The sequence below is a fragment of the Pleurodeles waltl genome, chromosome 10, assembly GCF_031143425.1.
Source record: "Pleurodeles waltl isolate 20211129_DDA chromosome 10, aPleWal1.hap1.20221129, whole genome shotgun sequence".
In the NCBI taxonomy this organism is placed as follows: Eukaryota; Metazoa; Chordata; class Amphibia; order Caudata; family Salamandridae; genus Pleurodeles; species Pleurodeles waltl.
The window spans coordinates 850,728,285-850,748,367 of NC_090449.1; the positions used below are offsets into that span (position 1 = coordinate 850,728,285).

At 41.3% G+C, this 20,083-nt stretch overlaps 1 protein-coding gene across 1 annotated transcript in view; it reads left to right on the top strand.

Moving 5' to 3' along the window:
• Positions 1-20,083, top strand: part of CUBN (cubilin) — a 1,111,275-nt gene that overhangs the window by 404,499 nt on the left and 686,693 nt on the right. Inside the window, exon 28 of the mRNA XM_069211549.1 lies at positions 7,816-7,975. Coding sequence (XP_069067650.1) covers positions 7,816-7,975 — 160 coding nt within the window. The remainder of the gene's footprint in view (positions 1-7,815; positions 7,976-20,083) is intronic.

The following is a 20,083-nucleotide window of genomic DNA, read 5'->3' on the forward strand; positions in this document are numbered from 1 at the left end:
GCTGCCAATACTTCAACCAGGAAGTGTTGGCAGCCATTTTGGGACTCAGCTTCAAATGAGTTCCAAAAATAGACACAAAAAAATGGGGCACGGGAGAACTACCCTAACCCCTAGCCTTGGTCCAGGGGTCTCCCTTGGGTCTCCCTGTGACACCGCCAGTGCAATAAAGCATTTTTTTAATTCACTGCAAAATTTGTGAGTATCACAAATTTTGCGGTGAATTTTTAAAAAGAAACAAGTGCGGTCTTTCACGCTTGCTTTTAATATTTTCCTCCGGTGCGCCAGGTGCTGGGGGTATGCTGGCTAATTAAAAAAATTAGGAAATGGGTGCATGGGGCCTCCCTCCTAGGTCTCTAAAAAGCCCTGAGGACCACCTTTTTCCTGGGACTACATGTGAAAAATATGTAGGAGGATGCCCTTATCCTCCCCGGTGGCCTCCACCTCCCTGAGGCTACATAATAAAATGGATAAGGGAGCCCTTCAGAACGCCCCCCCCGGACCCTGGGGGCCACCACCTTCCTTGGGCTATATATGATAAATATACAGGGGGCTGCACAAACACCCCGGGGGACCACAACCTCCCAAGGCAACATAAAGAAAAAGTATAGGGGTGCCCTGTCTACCCACCTGGGCCCCAGGGACCACCACCTCCTCGGGGCTACATTGCATTATAAAGAGGGGGTCCATGCAGATCCCCAGATCCCGGGGACCACCAACTTCCTGGAACCAGCCCACACAGAACAAAGATGGGGTGACGAGAAGCCCCATTCCTGGAGCCATTTATGTCCCTGGGTACCCCCACCCCGCAGGGCTGGCTCCTGCTAACCCATGAGGTGCCCATCCTCGGAAGGTAGCTGTTTGCTTTTTGCTTGGTGGGAGCTATGATAGCTTCCACCAGGCAAAAGCAAACACTCCACTCCCAGCAAGCAGGAGCTGTAGAAATGCTCCTTCTTGCTGGAAGCAGAGATTTCATCTCTTTTCCTGCCGGCAAAAATGCAGGCAGGGAAAGAGATGAAAGTAATGCTCCAGCATGGTGGGAGCTGGATTTCCAGCAGCTCCCTGCATGCAGGAGCAATGCGGGCTCCCGCAGGAGGCGGGAACCGTGCTGTGACCACAGGGGCCTTCAGGCTCCCCCCTCAGTCCCTGAGAAATTTCAAAAAATAATTCATCCTGGCCTACGTAGTTATAATAGATAAATACGCAGGGCGGGATTCATTCTGGCACAAAGCTCAGTTCAGAGAAATAAGACCTCAACCGAAATCAATTACAAATTAAAACAAAGCAAGTGCCCAAATTGAAGCTCCACTTCTGTAAAGTACTAATCATCCTAACTTTGTGTACATGGCCAAGGCAAAGCAAGTGTATTTTCTCTGTATTTCCACTGTGAAACGCTATATGTAAACCTTGAAGGAGGTGTTTGTATCCTTGCTTTTTTTGTGTAATATCTCATGTAGTGACTGTGACAAGTGGATTCTTTCTTGTTAGGTGCTGCTGAAATTAAGGATTGTTGTCTCCCTTTAAAAAAAACTACAAGTATGGAAAATGGTCTAGAAACCCAACCCTTTTGACTGTGCCTCAAATACATTAGTAATATGGAATGTCTTCCCCCCATTTTCCAAAGAATATGGACAGCTTACTAAAAGGACCCCCTCTCCCCCGAACTCATTTCCCACTGATTTTGGAAACATGTTCTTGATGAACAGGGATATAATCATGTCTCCACCAAACAAAGAAGCACTTCATGAGTGCTCTGGGATAGACCACAGGGCCTGGCTGATAATTTCAGTTACTTTACATTAATCCAACCCCAGCCTGCGTGGCCAGAGGCCGTGCATGGCACGGGGTTGTGTGGTTATAGGGGGCTTGCTGCAGGCCATCCCTGCGGCCAGCCCACGCCGTGCACAGCCAAAGGCCATGCGTGGCAGGGGCTGGATTAATGTAAAGTAACTGAGATTACTTTACGTTAAAAAAACATAGAAATGCACTGAAAAAAACTAAAGGTTACACAGACGTTACGTTTAGGAAATAGAATTTAAAAAAACATAAAAATTCACAAAAGAAAGCAAAGGTTATAGGGATGTTACAGTTAGACTCACATTATAAACGTACTAAACCATGGAAATTCAGCTGTTATAGTTGGCTGCTTATAGGGGTTGGCCGAAGGCCGTGTGTAGTGCAGGGTTGGTGCTTATAGTGGGGAGGCTCTGCAGCCAACCCCCGCCACTCACGACAGAAGGCTCTGTATGTAGCGCGTTGAATTCTTATATGGGGTAGACTACAGGGTCTGGCCTATGGTCAGGCCCTGAAGCCTTCCCCCACCATGCACGGCAAAGGCCATGTGCGGCATAGGGTTGGGTGATTAAAGGGTGTTGACTGCAGGGCCTGGCCCTAGCCCCTGCAGCCAATCCCCTCCATGCATGGCCTTTGGCCGTGCATGGCAGTGGTTGGATTAACTTAAAGTAATTAAATATTACTTAACAATAAAAAAAACATAGAAATTCACTAAAAAAACAAAGATTACAGGGATGTTATAGTTGGGAAATAGATTTAAAAAGCCACAGAAATTCACTTAAAAAAACAAAGGTTACTGGGACGTCACAGTTGAGATCACATTTTACTCACACAAAACCACAGAAATTCAGCAGTTATAGTTATGGTTATCTCAAGTAACTATAACTCGTACCCTATGGTATCTATAACTCGCTCCCTCGCCATGCACTGCTAATTACCTCAGATATTACATCACCTGTGACATCTTTTATAACACAATTGATAATACCAATGTAAAATTTGCAGTAAAGTTATTAATGAGATAACTGTGCATGGCGCAGCGCGAGTTATATACTATTGTCCACACTAGACCATTGAAACATCCTTTACTTATGGCTTCCAGCCTCTCTTCTTCAGGGCATGCAAATGGAGCAAAATGCAGTGGCCGGGTTCCTATTGGGACTACAGCGCTCTGAGCCTTTTCCGAAACTCTCCAGGTCCTACAAGCCCTCCAGTTCACCAAGAGAGCTTCAGTCAAGGTCCTGTAGTAGTAGTAGTGAAGTGTGCTTGTTCACTTCATGTTTTTTGGTATATTTACTATAAGGAAAGTAAAGCGTGCTGGGTTTATCTGCGGTGGAGTGATCAAAATGCAGGAGGCGGTATAGCTTCAAAGATATGCAGATTACATATACCACAAAGCTTTTTCATTGTAACTATCTTTTCGCAGGAAGTAAAGCATTCATAGGAATGCATATTCCCATAGAATCAGCATGCTGCTTGCAGTCGAGAGCCTCTCACAAGTATTGCAACAGAGCGCTGCACAGAGCAGCGAGCAAGATGCTTCTTTCACTCACATGTTTTTTACAGACCCCTCTCTGATGAAAGTTGATACTGACAACCCTCAAATGAATTACAGCTGACAAGGCGTTCTCATTAAAATGTGACTGGGGGAAATAACCGAGATCAAAGGAAGGGTTTGGTTTCCATGGAAACCAACATTTAAACATTAAGCAAGTACGTTCCGTTTCCTCCTTGTGCAGGTTTAAGTCACGAGGGATCGCTGGAGTTAGTCTGTGGGTATAGTTGTACAAACGAATTACATTCTGTTGGCCAATGCTGTTGCCTAGCAGTATGCAATCCAGGCTATCAAGTGTGAAGCTGTAAAACATGTATTATTCAGCATCGTTCGAGTTATACACAAGTTCAGGTTAATGGAAATAGAAACGAGTGAGTGCTCTCAGAGCCAGGATCACCAAGCAATTTGCTCTTGTACGTTCATCTTATGCTCACAATTTTTTACGAGTGTAAAGTCATTTGATTCATAGTACGTGGCTTTGCACTTTTAAAAAGATCTACTCATACATACATACTCATACAGCTGTCAGATTGTCATATTGTTTTTTTTTACCAAGAGCGTGGAGGGGCTTGCAACCAACTCACCGCTTATCATTATTTGGTGTTACTGTCAGTCTCATTTTCATGCTTCTTATTTGATGGCTTGCCCTGGAAATTTTGGGCCCAATGTACAAAGCTGTTTTTTTGTTGCAAATGGCCCGATTCGCAGACAAGCCAAGAAAAAAGCATTTTGCGATGCACACACCTAATTTTGCAATTCTGTAATCTGTTTACCAATTCGCAAAAAGGGTTTGCGAGTCACAATTAAGAAGGGGCGTTCTCGTTCTAATAACGAGTCGCAGTGCAATGCATGATTGTTTTGTGACCCTGAATGCGATCACAAAACAATCACAGTTAGAAATTGTTGCTAACCCATTCGCAAATGGGAAGGTGTAAATAGATGCTAAAATAATTTTTCAGAGCAGGCAGTGGTCCCAGGGACCACTACCTGCTCTGAAACAATGAAAAGAAAACGTTTCTTTTTTTTTTTTTAAATGCATCCTGTTTTCCTTTAAGGAAACTTTTTTCTTGTCTTAAACACTCCACACGAGTACATGTATTTTCAAACTGTCCCACTGGTGTGTTTCTCTTCCTTCCTCTGTGCTCCATGTTGCTCCATCTCACTCTTCTACTCTGACCTCCACCGTGATGCGCTTACCCTCATGTGCTTCTCCCACTGGTGTTGTGTTTGTTACCTGTGTGCTTCTCCTCCCCAGATCCATGTTGCTCTCTCTCTCACACCTGTTCGGTGTTCTCTGTCCCCACATGGCACCCTCTGTGTAGCTTCCACCCATATTTTGCTTCACCTGCTCTCTTTCAAAGAAAAAACACTTTTACTCTTTTTTGTCTTTTTAATCAATCAGTCCAACTTAAATCATTAAACAAGAAGAAAAAGAAGTGCCTGTCTCATTTTGTAGGCACACACATGCGTGGATATGCACACCTTCAAAATGATGTGGGCAGCAGAGTTATAGACTTTTTCATTCTTTTCTATTCATGCAGCACAGCTTCGGGGGTGTAGTAAAGCATAGCTAAAAACAATTGGCAAAGCTAACAGAGCTCCAAGGTGCAACCTGTTGGCATTGCCAATGCTTGTGTATTGCTTGTTTGTTTGAGTGAATTTTCTCCCGGGAGTGAATAATCGATGTTCCAGGGTAGAAAACTTTGGAATCACCCTCAAATGTACTTATTTCAAAGGTATACACAAACATTTCCAAAGTAAATTCTTTCTGCAAAATGGGCAGATATTTGAGTTGGAGGTACCCATTCTAGCATGGGAATGGGAAGGGGACATCCCCAAAATAAGTGGATACAAGTGTAGGGCTTTCTTTGATGGAAAATAGTTTTGACAGGGAAAAAATGAATTCAAAGTGCAATTGAATGAATGTAAGTAATTTTCACATGGGTAAACTGTTTACACTTACGCTTGCAGAAATTCCTTGCATAGTGCTGAATTGGAACCCACATAAACAAAATTCAGGAGTGCTCCCAGAGACTATGAATGTCACAATATTCTAGATATACTCCTGACTACCTAACAGTCAAACATTTAATCCAAAACTAGGATTAAACCAAGACTAGTACATGTCTGACTTGTGCGTTGATCTGGGCCCATAAGGTACAACAAGAAAGTGCAACAATATCAGAGTCCTAGAATTTCTGCCACATTCTAAATGACTGTCATTGTTTTTACTTTGGAGAGTTAGATTAGGATCACATAAGGTTAAAACACGCTGTACAATCTGTTCATTCAGGTTTATGGCCTGTGGTTGGCTCACAATCGAATGGTTTCAAACGTGGATAGTCATCTGAGGCCCCTGAGTACTCGAGTGATTCTGTTAGATTTCCTGATATCTTTGATGATTCATGTCGCTAAATGGTGAATGCTTTTCAAGGGCTTCAGATGGGTTTCTGGGATTAGGCAAGTAGCACAATCCTTCATCAAAGTGAGACAAGACTAGGGCCTAATCAACAGTTCTGAAGTTATCTTCTGGGAAGACTGGCTTCACTCCTCAGAGAAGGGACTGCTGATACCAGACTGCATTGTGTTTAATGAGGGTTGGGATTGTAAATTGTAAAGTGAATAGGGACGCTTGAGGGCATTAGATTTTCTATGAGTTTTGGTGTGAGGCCATCCGTGTTTATTTACTCAAGATATTACTAAACTTGGTTATAATTCTTCAGTCATTGTGAGTACATGACACACAGTACTGAAAATAAAAGAAAAGCAGACATAATGATACTAAAAAGCGGGTCCTGTATTGTCAAGCACCATATATTTTGTGTGCGAAAAAAGCAGGATTTAAATGTTGAATTGAACATTGGAGTATTAAGCAATTCATTGAAGAAAGTAGAGTAATTTATCTCCAAGATTTCAATCTTTATTGTTTTAACTTTTTTTTTTTTATTTAGAAGCTTCTAACCTCAGTGGGTTGAATGTTCCAATAGCTTTATAGCCCTTCTACCTCAAGATGTGTCAGCTGTTCAAAGTCCTTGCCCTCGTTATACTCTTGTTATAGGGCCTAGTCTGTGCTCTGGCCTATAAATCATTCCTGGGCCTTTAATACCTGTTATAGCTATTAGTAGTGGGTTACAATGCTACTATAAGTGTTTGAATGACACATTATAAGATGTGAACAGGAATGTGATACATTGCAAATATATTGGTGTTCCTGTAGACCTTTTTCACAGCCAAAGATGAAGTTGGCAATGTGGCTTAGAAAGATTTTGGACTGTACCACCTTAGCGTTAATTTGATAGTTAAACTAATTGGAATATATCAAAACCTGATATTGTTGATTAAGTGTTCTGGATTAACTGGGAACTAAACCTCTATTTTCACGTCCCTTTTATTTAGAAAGTTATATTTTTCAGTTAAAGGTGTCTGATTAGAAGCAAATTAAAAACATTTTTCTCAAAATCGCATACAACTGGGAACGTGTGAGATATGCATATATTCAAAAGAAGTGCATACCTTTTCCCAAATGATTACTGTGCTCCTGGGAAAGTCTGAAGTACCTAGTGAACTTTAGCATTCTGAACTAAAATTGGCTCCAGTTTAGATTCATTGGGGGGATACAAATGTGGGATGCAAACACTTTCATCAACTACTGAAGGTGATTTTGTAAAGGATACTAACAAGTCCATAGTGAAAGCTACATTGAGTTTTTTTCATTCAGTGACTGGAAGGACATTTGTGATGTGATGGCTAAGCATAGTGATAGAACCTTCTCTGGTATGAGCTTTGAGAAACTTTACATTTGTGATGACCCAAAGCAATAGGATGGACTATGAAGGTTTCAGCTGCAGTAGCGTAATATCTCTCTATGTAACATTAAATCTTTGTTCAGAAGAATGGAATTTCTCATAGAAACACTAAGGAAAGTGTGGGTGTAAAATACTGAATCATAGTGCATAGAAGAGTATGTGCACGCGAAGGAAGAAGCTAGCAGACACTTGTAATCTATCTGTCAATGGTAAGGTAAATAGTCAAATCGAGACCAGCTCTGAGGAGTGGTCCCACCTAACTATCATTAAATAGGGCCTATACTCATATTTCATACAACATAACTAAAGCTCTCATAGAAATGTAAACAAGGCCTAATGGCTACTTTCATTGTTGGTGAAGTAGTCCTTTAGAGAAGAAGGGAATGGTGCTCTACATTCTTGGCTTAATAACTGGTATTTAAATTCCTACATAGAAAATCAATCGTGTTCTGGTCTTAAGTACTGAGATTTTTTTGGTTACAGAAGCATATTGAATGGAGTACATGGGGTTTTAAGGCATTGCATTACAAAAACACGTCAACATATTGAATTGGTAAAACCCTATTTTTATGGAAATGCGTTAAAAAGAGGCGTTGAATGTGTTGTGGCTTTAATGTACTACAATTACTAATAGTTTTCTATAGATTATGATTTATTTTTCAGCTCTATGACGGACCGAATTCGCAGTCAAACCTCATTGGCACTTTCTGTGGAAATAATTGGCCTCCCTCTGGTGGCACGACGGGTCCTAAGCTTCATGTGGTGTTCCACTCTGATTCTTCTGTTGTTGGAAATGGATTCCAGATGCAATGGAGTGTTAATGGTAAGTCAGAGTTCATTCTATTTGACCTTCTCCAGGTACACAGAGAACATAATTTTAGTGGTTGTTCTTTTAAAGCAAGGTTCATGTTTAGACCTGCTTGGTTTGAAGATGTACAGGCTTCACATGTTTTTATTGTTTCCAGTTAGAACTGCATGCATTCAAAGCAGATTTTGAATGAACCATTTCTTTTTCAGACCTTTCATTAAGTAGTTTTTAGTGGGTTCATGCAGTTTGTAAATATGGGTCTCTGATTGGCCAATCTTCCTTGAAGTTACCTAGTAGCCCCAGTAGATGAGGGCTATAAAGATGGACTAGTTTCCTAATTACACTTAGAAAGTTATAGAATTCTATATCAGACAGAGAAAAGTTCATGTGTAGAGTGGGAAAGGGAATAAGGTTATGCTGTGCTCACAAATTCCCTTTGGTGTTTACGCTCTTACATGCCCATTGTTCCCAATATATTGATTTCTCCTCCATCTCCATTCTACTGTTGTGCCCAAATCACCCCAGCTTGGGCACATTACATATTTTTGTCCATTCACAAAACTTATTGGACCCCTACCAAACTTTACAAATTGGGCTTATCCACGAAAGACAATTGGTGGAAATGCATGGAGAAGGTGGGCTCTTTGGACCACACTCTATTCCTGTACACTGGTCCACCTCTTTTGGATCCGAATACAGTCTCTGATCCAAGATGTTGTTGAAAAACCTTTTAAGAATGACTTTTTCACAATTGTACTGGAAATCTCTGCAAATCCATCCAAGCTCACTGTCCCATTCAGCACAAAACTCACTACTTCTGGACCTACGTTTAACTATGGATGCTAACGTGGTTTTATATGGAGTGGAAATCAACTTCTGTGATTTAATTAAAAAAATGTTGGAGCATGCTTTGCACTACTAGAAGTGTGGACAACATAATGCACACAAAGTTTCATACTGCTTGCAGAGTCAGACATCTATAGTATTCCTTTGACGAATAGTTACAGAAATGTAAACCCCCGCAGGTGATACTATAATACACACTTTGAAAATTTATGGCTGCTGCTTTTTGACAGGGACCACTTTATCACTCCCACTGACTGACTTATAGACGGATATGGAAGTGTGTAGGATTTGCTCGAGATATGTGATGTTACAGAAATAATTTTATGAGTAATTTAACATGAAACATCTTTTAAAGGATTCAGGCTTTCTAAAATCCACTGGAAATATTTTGTAGTATCAGTGCACTGTGTGTAACCCAGTGCTATAGTTAATAATGCTAAATCAACATTTTACAGCACATCACAGAGCACATAAGTAGAAGGTGAAAAGTCAAAAGTGGAGGCTATGAGCGGTCCTTGTCCAGGGGTTTTCTTGGTGTTGCCCTTGCCTAGAGCACTTACGGATTAGGTAGGCTGCTGCTGCAAATAACAAGCATTTACAATGCAACGGGTCTCGCGTTTGCTCATGTTAGAGCTGATCGCGTTGTAAACTCCTAACCCGACTTTTCACCTATCAGGCAAAAGTGCATTTATGTACATTACCCGAAAAAGTGAAATTAACTGTGTAAAGCGCTCGACTTCTGCCAAGCGAGATCGTGCTCGTAAATTAGAGAAAAAGAAGTCCACGAGCCCGATGGAAAACAGCGAGCCTCGCATGTTTTCTGTACTTGGTCGCTGCGCTCGAGGAGGGATAGCCACCGGAAAAGGCATGACGTATGCATGCCTTCGACTAATGAAAGCAAGTAGATTTTATTAGGCAAGCCCACGAACCAATAAAAAACACTGAAGTGAAGTTGACAGGGCTCCGAGCCCTTTTCTAAATACAAAAGCGTCTCGCTGCGATACGCATGCTCGACCCTAAAAATACAGCCTTAGTCACCTTTCCACCCACATTTGGTCGTTGTTTGTACTTAATGTGCTCTTTTAATAAAAGGGCAACATCGGTGGGGTAGCTAACATTGGTGCAGCAGGTGCAGTAGCACTGATGCCCATTGAACCCTCATAATTGCTGTACATACCTAACCCAAAAGCTGACAAAGATGCCATTTTCCTTGCTTAGACCAGGGCCCATGGCATCCTAACTATGCCACTAGACAGCACGCAATTGAAAGTATCAAGGTTCTTTACAGTTGCCACCTTGCTGGCATACCAGCATGACTAGCATTTTAATTTCCAGGCGGTATAAAAATTAGAAAATCTCCAGAAGCTGGTAATGTTTACCCATATCACCTTATCAGCACATACATGATAACTCAGAACCACAGGTCTCAAGGCCTTTGCCAGAGGTCGCAGGGCCTGTGCCGGGGTCACAAACAGAAAGCCAGGTGTTGCAGTAGCAACCTCTTTCGACCCCTAATTTACGTCCATATATTTGGACATGAGTTGTATATGACATGACTACTGTTGCTTTTTCCGAACATCATCCCAGTGGTATGTTTCCCTTTTAGATGTGTATTGTATTTTTGATACAAATCTCAATAAAAATCTGTTCAAATTAACAAAAATGCAGCACGGTGTAAGTGAGCCCTTGAATCTAGACAGAAGTTACCAGTAGTGTAACAAGGATGCTACAAGGCCCTAGCCCAAAAAAGGAAAATGGCTCCTTAGACTGCTGCTGGGATGGTACTATACAGTAGCTATAATGGTTCAATGGGATCCTCAGTACTCTAGACCCTGGTGCACTGAACCTGCTGCCTCAACTGTAGTAGGCCCCTTGAAGGTACACAAATCACTGAGTTTGGGTAGGAGCAACCAAACGTGATGGATGAAAACATATGAGACAATACTTCTTAATCATTGCAGCTTTCTAAGGGAAACATTTTCATTTTGTTGTTTTGTAGACTCTCAGTACAAATACACAAAGAGAGTCAACATACATCATTTATCTAGGGGAAGTGGTAGCCTAGAGGCTATTGGTGTGGGCTTTAAAACATGGGGAATCAGGTTTGAAGCCTGGCTTCTCAACATCATGTGAATGTGGGCAAACCACTTAATCTTGCTACACCTAATAAGTAAAATATGTGTTACTTAAACTAGTTCTGTTGGAAAGCACTCTAATTAGTCCTGGACCCTTGATTTCAGCCTCAATGTGTGCAATATTGTCTATGCCGCATCCACTGAGATAACTTCCCGCACACCCCTATGCAACTTTTGTCATGTGGAAAAAGCCCATCATTGGATAAAGATCATCAAATTCTACTGGATTGCTCATAAAAATGTGTGCAATATTGTCTATGCCACATCCACTGAGATAACTTCCCGCACACCCCTATGCAACTTTTGTCATGTGGAAAAAGCCCATCATTGGATAAAGATCATCAAATTCTATTGGATTGCTCAAAAAAATGTCAGCTACAATACGGAAAATACCTTAATCTTAGAAAAGATCTTCAAGCTGAACATGCACATTTTGGAAATTATTTAGAGCTGTTTATACTGTTGCTTAGTTTGTGACTGGAGATGGTATCACTGGTCAAAACCCAAACTTCTTCAGTGGGACGGTATTCTGGGAAATCAGAACATGAATTCCAGCCCACAGAGGAACTGACTTTTCATTATCCTTCAGTCCGCACCAAATAAGCAATATGATAAATTCAGTGAAATCAGCTTTGTAGACCGCAGTATCAGGTAGAAGAAGATCCATGTCCTTAGCCACTTTGAAACTTTTTGGTAGACTGGGACGTGTTCATGGCTTGTAGTGATTTTGCACATGTTGGCAGGGCAGTTGGGTATGAGTTTGTGGCTTTGTTTGTTTATGCCTACAGCTGACACAGCTTGTTTTCCAGCAGCTACCTAACTGGTATAGTCTTGAAAAAGCACCATAGCATTACCATGTGTGCTTGATGTTCCAGTCAAAGAAGAACTGTCTTCAAAATCAAAATTATCAGGAGCAGCAATTGTAAATCCTTTCCTGGTAAAGTGACTTGGAAGTTGTGTGCTGTTGGATCCACAAGATTGAGCTGCTAACAAGTTCCTGCTCTGTACTTTGTCATTATAACTTGTTGATACGTCATTCAGTCCAAAATCTAAGGCCCATATTTATACTTTTTGACGCAAAACTGCGCTAACGCAGTTTTGCGTCAAAAAAATTAGCGCCGGCTAACGCCATTCTGAAGCGTCATGCGGGCGCCGTATTTAAGCAATGACGTTAGCCGGCGTTAGCCGCCGGCGCTGCCTGGTGTGCGTTGAAAAAAACGACGTACACCAGGCAGCGCCGGCGTAGGGGGATATGGAGCTTGGGCGTGAAAAAATGGGGCAAGTCAGGCTGAGGCAAATTTTTCACCTCAACCCGATTTGCGCCATTTTTTTCCACTCCCAACCCCCATAGAAATGACTCCTGTCTTAGCAAAGACAGGAGTCATGCCCCCTTGCCCAATGGCCATGCCCAGGGGACTTCTGTCCCCTGGGCATGGTCATTGGGCATAGAGGCATGTAGGGGGGCACGAATCAGGCCCCCCTATGCCACAAATTTTTTTAAAAAAAAATACTTACCAGAACTTACCTTATTGTCCCTGGGATGGGTCCCTCCAGCCTTGGGTTTCCTCCTGGGGTGGGCAAGGGTGACAGGGGGTGTCCCTGGGGGCATGGGAGGGCACCTCTGGGCTCCTTCCGAGCCCACAGGTCCCTTAACGCCTGCCTTTTCCAGGCGCTAAAAAACGGCGCAAAAGAAGCCGTACGTCATTTTTTTTGACCCGCCCACTCCCGGGCGTGAATTTTGCCCGGGAGTGTAAATACGGCGCACATGCCGCGGAGTCACTTTTTTAGACGGGAACGCCTACCTTGCATATAATTAACGCAAAGTAGGTGTCCACGCTAAAAAAGGACGCAAACTCCATGGACTTTGGCGCTAGACGCGTCTAACGCCAAAGTATAAATATGGAGTTACTTTTGCGTCGGAATTGCGATAAAAAAACGACGCAATTCCGGCGCAAACGGAGTATAAATATGCCCCTAAATCTTTCAGGATGTTTCTTAATATGGCTCCTGCTGATTTTATTGCATCCTGTGATCTTATTTTGGCAGCAAGAACTTCAGGTGTCAAATCAGCTGAGAACACCATAAGTGGCTCCTTCTTTCTGTTGCACTGACAAAAACAAATTCTGTCATTGTACTCACATTCTCGCCAAAAAAAACTTTATTTCATTATTATGGATCTGTACAGCTTCATCAATGTTGACCATTATTTCTCTGACCTCACTATGTGTGCACCTGTAGCCAGCACTCAAGAGTGACTTTAAAACGTAATTTGCTTTTTCAAAGAGTGCAAACTTAACCGAAGGCTAGTGGTTACTAAAGTGCTGGGAGCTCATTGTACATTCACATTTTCTAATGTATGCATGCATGCAGTTCAGGTGGGCATACAAATCCGCTGCAAATACATTCACCTTGCTGTTTAGATCAACTACTCGGCTGAAAACGTCATCTTGGAAGAAACTAGCTGCAGATAAAAACATGTTTGGTCTTTGAGACTTACATACTCTGTACTTTGTTCTTTCGTCAATCTCTTTGGCCTATGTTCTGGCTAAACCACAGACAACACATTGGACATCCTCTGGTTTCTGATCAGTTTTTGGGGGTGGACGAGGGGTAGCCATCGATCCTCTAAGTGGATGGACTTTAGGTTTGGTTGTTGTCGCTTTCTCAGAAGACTCATATTCTTGTTGTGATTCACTGGTTTCTGCAATTTTTTGACAACTTTTTCCCAGGCTTTTTTCCATTGTATACGACTTGTAGCACTTGTTTTTAAAGTGATAAAATATTTGACCCTCTTCACCCTACAGTTTCAATCTTTTGCAAACTTTGTCTTGCTATATTTCTGCAGCATCTCAAGCTCTCTTCTGTCCAGCCACAGTTGATGTTAGCTTTTCTTTTGGAATATTATTATATTACACATTTTTCTTTGTTGAAGTGCTCAGATTTTATAGTTAGCAACAGTCTGTCAGGAGGCAAAGATCCTCTGCTACCACCTGCTTTACTCATGTTTATGAATTTGAATCATCGGGAAACCTGACACAAAAACAATATTAAAATAAATTACAAATGTGACGGCTAAAAGAGAGCCGTCATTTTGAAAAATGGCTGGATGGTTGATTCTGACCCTATAATACTACTTGATCCCCAAAACCTATATTGTGACACCAAAATGAAGTATACAGGTCTCATAGTTCCTGAAATATTACATCATCACTACAACACATTGATAACGCGTCCCGACCTAGTACTTTACTTGCACGGGGACTCGTTTTAGGCCAATGAACCTTTTGACCCTGATTGGAGACACCTTAAGGCGAGATATCTATTCGGCATGTCAAATAATAGATCAATAACCTCATCAATATTTACAATGACAAATCAATCAAATAAATAAACTGCATTCATACGAAGCGAAACACCACATGACCTTCCGGTCACAAATGACCACACAGAATTTAGTAAGGTTTATAATATTTATTCCCTATTTGTTACACTTTACTAGTAAGTTTAATAGTCTCAATACCAGAAAACACATTGATAATGTCACAGTATAGCAACTTGAATACAACTTCATCAAAGCAAAGATCACGAACATTAGAACGAAGCACGACGTCCACATGAATCAACTTTAGCAGAGTATCTTTAGCACATTTATTCAACAAAGCAAGGATTCAGTAATTTGGCTATTTGCACTCAATTTTAGTTGTGAACTTCCTTAACTAACCTCTAATTAGCATCAGCATGTCAGGCTTCATGCAAAACAATTTGGTAACACAAATTTGGAAAACATCTAACTATGGTCTCTGTCAAAAGAGCAGTTGGTACCTAGAAAGAAAAGGCAAACAGACAATTACAATTTCATTATCATATAGTTACCCTCCGTAATGGGTCAGCATACAGAATCAGTCTTCGTCCTCAGGACAGCAGTCGATTCGCCATCAGCCAGGATAGAACAACAAAGTCTCAGCAAACAAGGCAGAAAGTTCTTCCCTCGTAAGGAGGAGAAGAAATAGGTATCGGGCAAAACAAAGTGAGGATGGTTTGAAGAATCAGAGCAGCAATTGTAAGGACGGAATGTCAGAGTAACAGCAGGGGTGTTCCTCTACTGGCCGATTTCTCTTTGCGACAACATCATTAAATTTAATTTGCCAGACAAGTCTCTAATTTCCCATTGGTCAGTATTTGGTGCACCATTATCTCTATCCAGTGGTCCGCTGGTCACCTTACTAAAATCTTCACTTAGGACAGTTCGCATGCAGTGTATTGGCTCCTGTGATTTACGTCTTCAACGGGTAGAATGTCAGGTAGAAGAAGTAACACTCCTTGCTTTAGTCAGTAGCTCCATTGTCTTAACCAGTTTGGGCGACCTTGTACCTGTTATGAATTACACTGTTGCATTCAACAAAAATGTCTCCTTGAGCAAGTCGAGTCTCATGAGAAATAATTTACTACGGTTACACACACATCTCCAGCTTCTGGAAAAGTACAGCTACACGTCCTTTAGGAGGACAGCACATTGCACGTTAGAAAAACACAGTTAATATGAGACCAGGCAGCTAGGCCCAGAATCTTTGCTAACTAAGGCCTAGTGATTAAATTAGCAAAACCGTAACAATTAACTCTTACTGCTGGTATGGAACCATACATTAGTACATTAATAATCCGATATTAATCAATTTCATTAATCATTGTATAGATGGGTGGCCACTCCCCGTGGGCACATTTCAAACGCGAACATTAGTAGCGGATTAATTCAATCTCTCTGCAATTTCGTTATACATTATTTTGCAAGCATATCACGTTAATATTATTATTTATAAAAGCTACACTCCAACACATTCGCTATTTTAAAAAATGTTGCCCAGAATTTTTTTTCCTGAATCAGCAATGTCTACCCAAGCTAAATTACTTCTCTAATGATCTAAAAATACAAATCAAAAATGGAAATCTCTGGAAAACAGTTTTTTTATGGAGGTGTATCAGTGGGCTGGGATTAAATGTCCTTGGATCAGGTTTGCACTATAAAATACTATTGAAATAAATTATTTCCACCGAGCTGACAAGCTCAAATTTCTATACCACATTTCATTTGTTCATGAATGTGGAGCATCTGAATTAGAGGGATATTGTGCATGTAGGAAGAGAGCACAGACTTGAGCCACCACAGCGTGGGGGATGTGACTTTTGGCATGTGCACAGTCAATGTGATGACATTTACCTCAACGTGATCACAGTAAGGTGCAGTGTTGGTATAATGCCACCAGAGAGGCAGGCAACTAGCCCATTGTAATGTAGGGGAAGATCATGATGCTTACATTTAAGAGTGAGACAGGATCCGTGGAGAAAATGGCAGTGAGATTAAAAACAAATTAGCTACATTTTAAATAATTATCATAATTAAATGGACGATTATAGACACACACACTAATCTTTAATACGTTATTGTATTTAGGTTTATAAAAGTGAAATTTTGGTGGCATTTGAAGAAATACGAATGCCTGCAGTTTTTTTTTTTTTTAAAGGATCCTTCAGAATTGGGATAAGGGCAGAATTAGGTGAAGAGGAAGAGTATTTCCCAGATTTGTCTGACCCATTCCACAGCAAATAATGGATGCGAAAACTGAAGCCGCTGCATTGTAACATGTCTGTCCGAGTGTAGGTTCGGCTGGCAAATTAATCGCCACGGGAGAATCACTCTGTCTGGATTACTGATACACGGTATTCATTTCTGGGAGCCTTGCAGAGTGCCAAACCTCCGCTGCTGAGGCCCGAGTAAGGGCTCCATATGTAAAAAAAAAAAAAAAAATGGACTGCACCCCACTTACTGTGGGAGTGGCAGCTGCAGGCCGCCGCCGTCTCTTTTGTTGCATGCATTTTTCAACTCCAAGGGGCTGCTTGTTGACTAGCTATCTGGATTTGGCATTCAGACAGGGTCATGAGGTTTTGTTGGAAACAGCGTGGCATGTGCAAAGCCAGTGTGTGTTAATGGAATGCAGCTCTCTTCTGCAACGTGAGGGTACTGTTTTAAACAGCAGAGACAGCCTTCAATAGAGGTGACGTCACCCCAAGAAGTCTCCAGAAGCCCACTCACAGTTAAGTCTTTGTCCAGACAGGTGACATCATCCTTCATGGTGATGTTTTTCATTAACTTTTTTTCAGTTTTAGACGTTTTCAGACAACTCGAAGCACAGCTTCCTTCGTGGTGTGTGCTCCATCAAGTGGCCATGAAAACTATTTTTGTGAGATGCATTTTAAATATAAAAGTCCATTGGATATTTCTAAATAGAAAAAGCCATTCGGTATTTTGTTTTCTGTGAAACACATCAATGGAACGAGCTGTTCAAGTAAACTTCAACTTTTGTTATTTCTAAGTTTGTTTTTTCTCATTTATTACATTTATCGTTCCATTTTCCCTAATTTGTCTTTGGTTGATTCCATTTTTGTATTCTATTATCGATAACTGTAGGGTTGTCGTTGGAAAAATTGGTAACTAGTACAGTTGGAGCAGCTAAAATTTTGGGGCTGGGTCCATTTAATACATTCATGCTTTTAGGCCCCCTCGAATACTGACACTACTGTTCGTCAGCCCCGCTCAATCTGGCACGTCAGACATTTGACACATTACTAATGACAAATTGATTGCAGATTCTTCTTCTCAAATGCCCTGTTTGTCAAACGCCTTGAAGAATCCTTGCGTAGGCACGCCATTGAGCTAACAAGCGCAACTACTGTGCTTGAGTCATTTACTTACAGCACATCCAGCAAGAAGAAACCATCAGGCTGCTGATTGTTGCTTTAGTCATGAAACGAATTGGAAACGTACTAAGAGAAAAATCCTGAGAGTTTGTGTTTTTTGTAGATTTAACTTTCGCTAAAAAGATGCAGATATGCACGACTTAAACTCTTTGCTACGAGTGGTGTTGTATGATAACACTCTGTGGTTAGCTCCTTGTGTGCCTTCTTTGTTCTTCACCAAGAAACACAAATACAAAAATGTTCCATGTTGAAGAAAATCTATGGATAAAGGAAAATGGTACTGTGCAGGATGTTCGGCATGCAGTGATGAAATAAAGTCATATTTTCATACGGCAAATGTATATTGTGTTGAGCATTGAGACTCAGCAGATTGTGTTGGAGCCCTCCGAGGCTGGTGGAGTGTAGGGAGTTGCAACACCAGGGAGCGAGAGAGAGTGAGAGAGAGAGAGAGAGTGTGTGTGTGTGTGTATAATTTCCACAGATTAAGCCCAAATCCACTAGGAATTAAGTTTCACTCTTCCAGAGAGCTTGTATTTTGTATTGTGTATTCCATCAAGGTCATTGCACTAGACATGCCAACAACCTAAGTGTGTGAATGCTACTGTTCAAAATTTCAATTTTCTGTGTTTTATAAAACATCAATAACTCTGAGGATCACATAAGGCCATGGCAGATTTCAGTAACTTGAAGCCATCCATGTGCTTCTTCCAAATCATGAAAAACAAATAATGAATAAGACTCCAAACACCAATCACTCATACACGAAAGAATTTCAAGAACTTAAGATTTGAATTCCAAAATGAACACAGATGGAAGCATGTTGCTCCAAATGAGGCTGTGCATCGTTTGATGTCACTTACTGGGGGTACTTTTCCACACTTACACCTTGGGAGGCTATGCTTCTTCTTGTTCTTAAACTTCTTGGTGAAGACTTAAAGGCAAATCAGTTGAGGCCACGATCTGTTTTTTATTTCAAGTTAGTTTCAAGATAGGGAACCACAGACAGCCCAGGCTAAAATGTTTAAACCAGCCCTGCTCCCTTCCCTATCTCTCATCTTGTGCTGTCTTTTGTGTTTCCTTTTCTCTCCTTGATCTCCCCTAAATTAATGGCTGTGCCTTCTACAACTAACCCTGATGGAGCTGCGGAAAGCAGCTGAGGCACCAGCTGAAGGCCTCTGCCTTCAAAAGCTTGCCTCAAAAGCCTCCAACCCACCAGGGAACTTCCCAGCAGAATAAATGGGCAGTCAAGAGCTGGCTCAGAGTCGTAATCTATCCAACGATGTGACTGAGTTGGCCATATGTACTGATGATTACTAGCTTAAGCTAAACCTACATAGATAAATGTAATGTTAGAAAAATCTGAGCATTAATTAAGTTTAGGACAGGTGAACTGTGAGCTCAGATTAACAAATATAATTCAAGGTTCCTAGTCACAGTGACTGATGCACGGTTTAAATTGTACAAATGGTTGCAGGTTGTGGGCAGTGATACTCGTTGTTGAGGACCAGGACATATTTTTCATAAGAAGGCTTTGACCCAGAGCAAGAAAGAGAAAGGTAGCAAAGGGAGAAGTAAGGAGGTGAAGAAAGATATGTATTCAGTGATATGGGGGAGAACAGGCAAGGATGAGATTAAGAGACAAGGAGCTTTGGCTCTGGGGATAAGAAGGAATGAGGTGGAATGAAGGCTTGCAGTCTTGGTATTTTCCAACTCAGGGATTTGGTATTGCTCGCAAGGGACTCCTACCAAAAACATATGGCCCCTGAACTTATCTGCTTTACATATTAAGTGCTGGATCTCTTAGATATCATGTTAGATGGATTCACCCAGGCCCCAAAAGCATTTTACACCACAATAATGATTCATGCTTAAATTATGGAACGTTCAGTAGGGCACAGGCCCTTACAGATATCAGTCAGTGGTCTATGGAGATATGGCAAGGCCCTGATTATGACAAAACTGATTATAGATGAATTGTGAATACGACTAAGGAAGAAATGTGGGTGTTGGAGCAGGAGGATAGCAAGAAGTAGATTTCGAGGATATAGATCAAATCCAGAAGATGCTTGGACAATGTGTGACAAGTGGGATGATTCCTAGTCGTAGGATAAAGCAAGACTTACGGCATGCTTTTCATTGTCATTATAAGAAAGGCATAAGTTGTAAGTGTACACATTTTCAAAGATGCTTCCCTAGTGTAAAATGTAATAGTTCACAAACAGAACATTTCTACCAGAAACACGTTGTAGCAACAAGGCAGTACATTACATGACAGTGGGATTATTATGTAGATCAATGGTAGGGGTAACTATATATCGATGGGACAATACAATAAATCACATTAGAAATATGATGAAAATTGAGTGGAGAATATCTGGGCACCTACAAC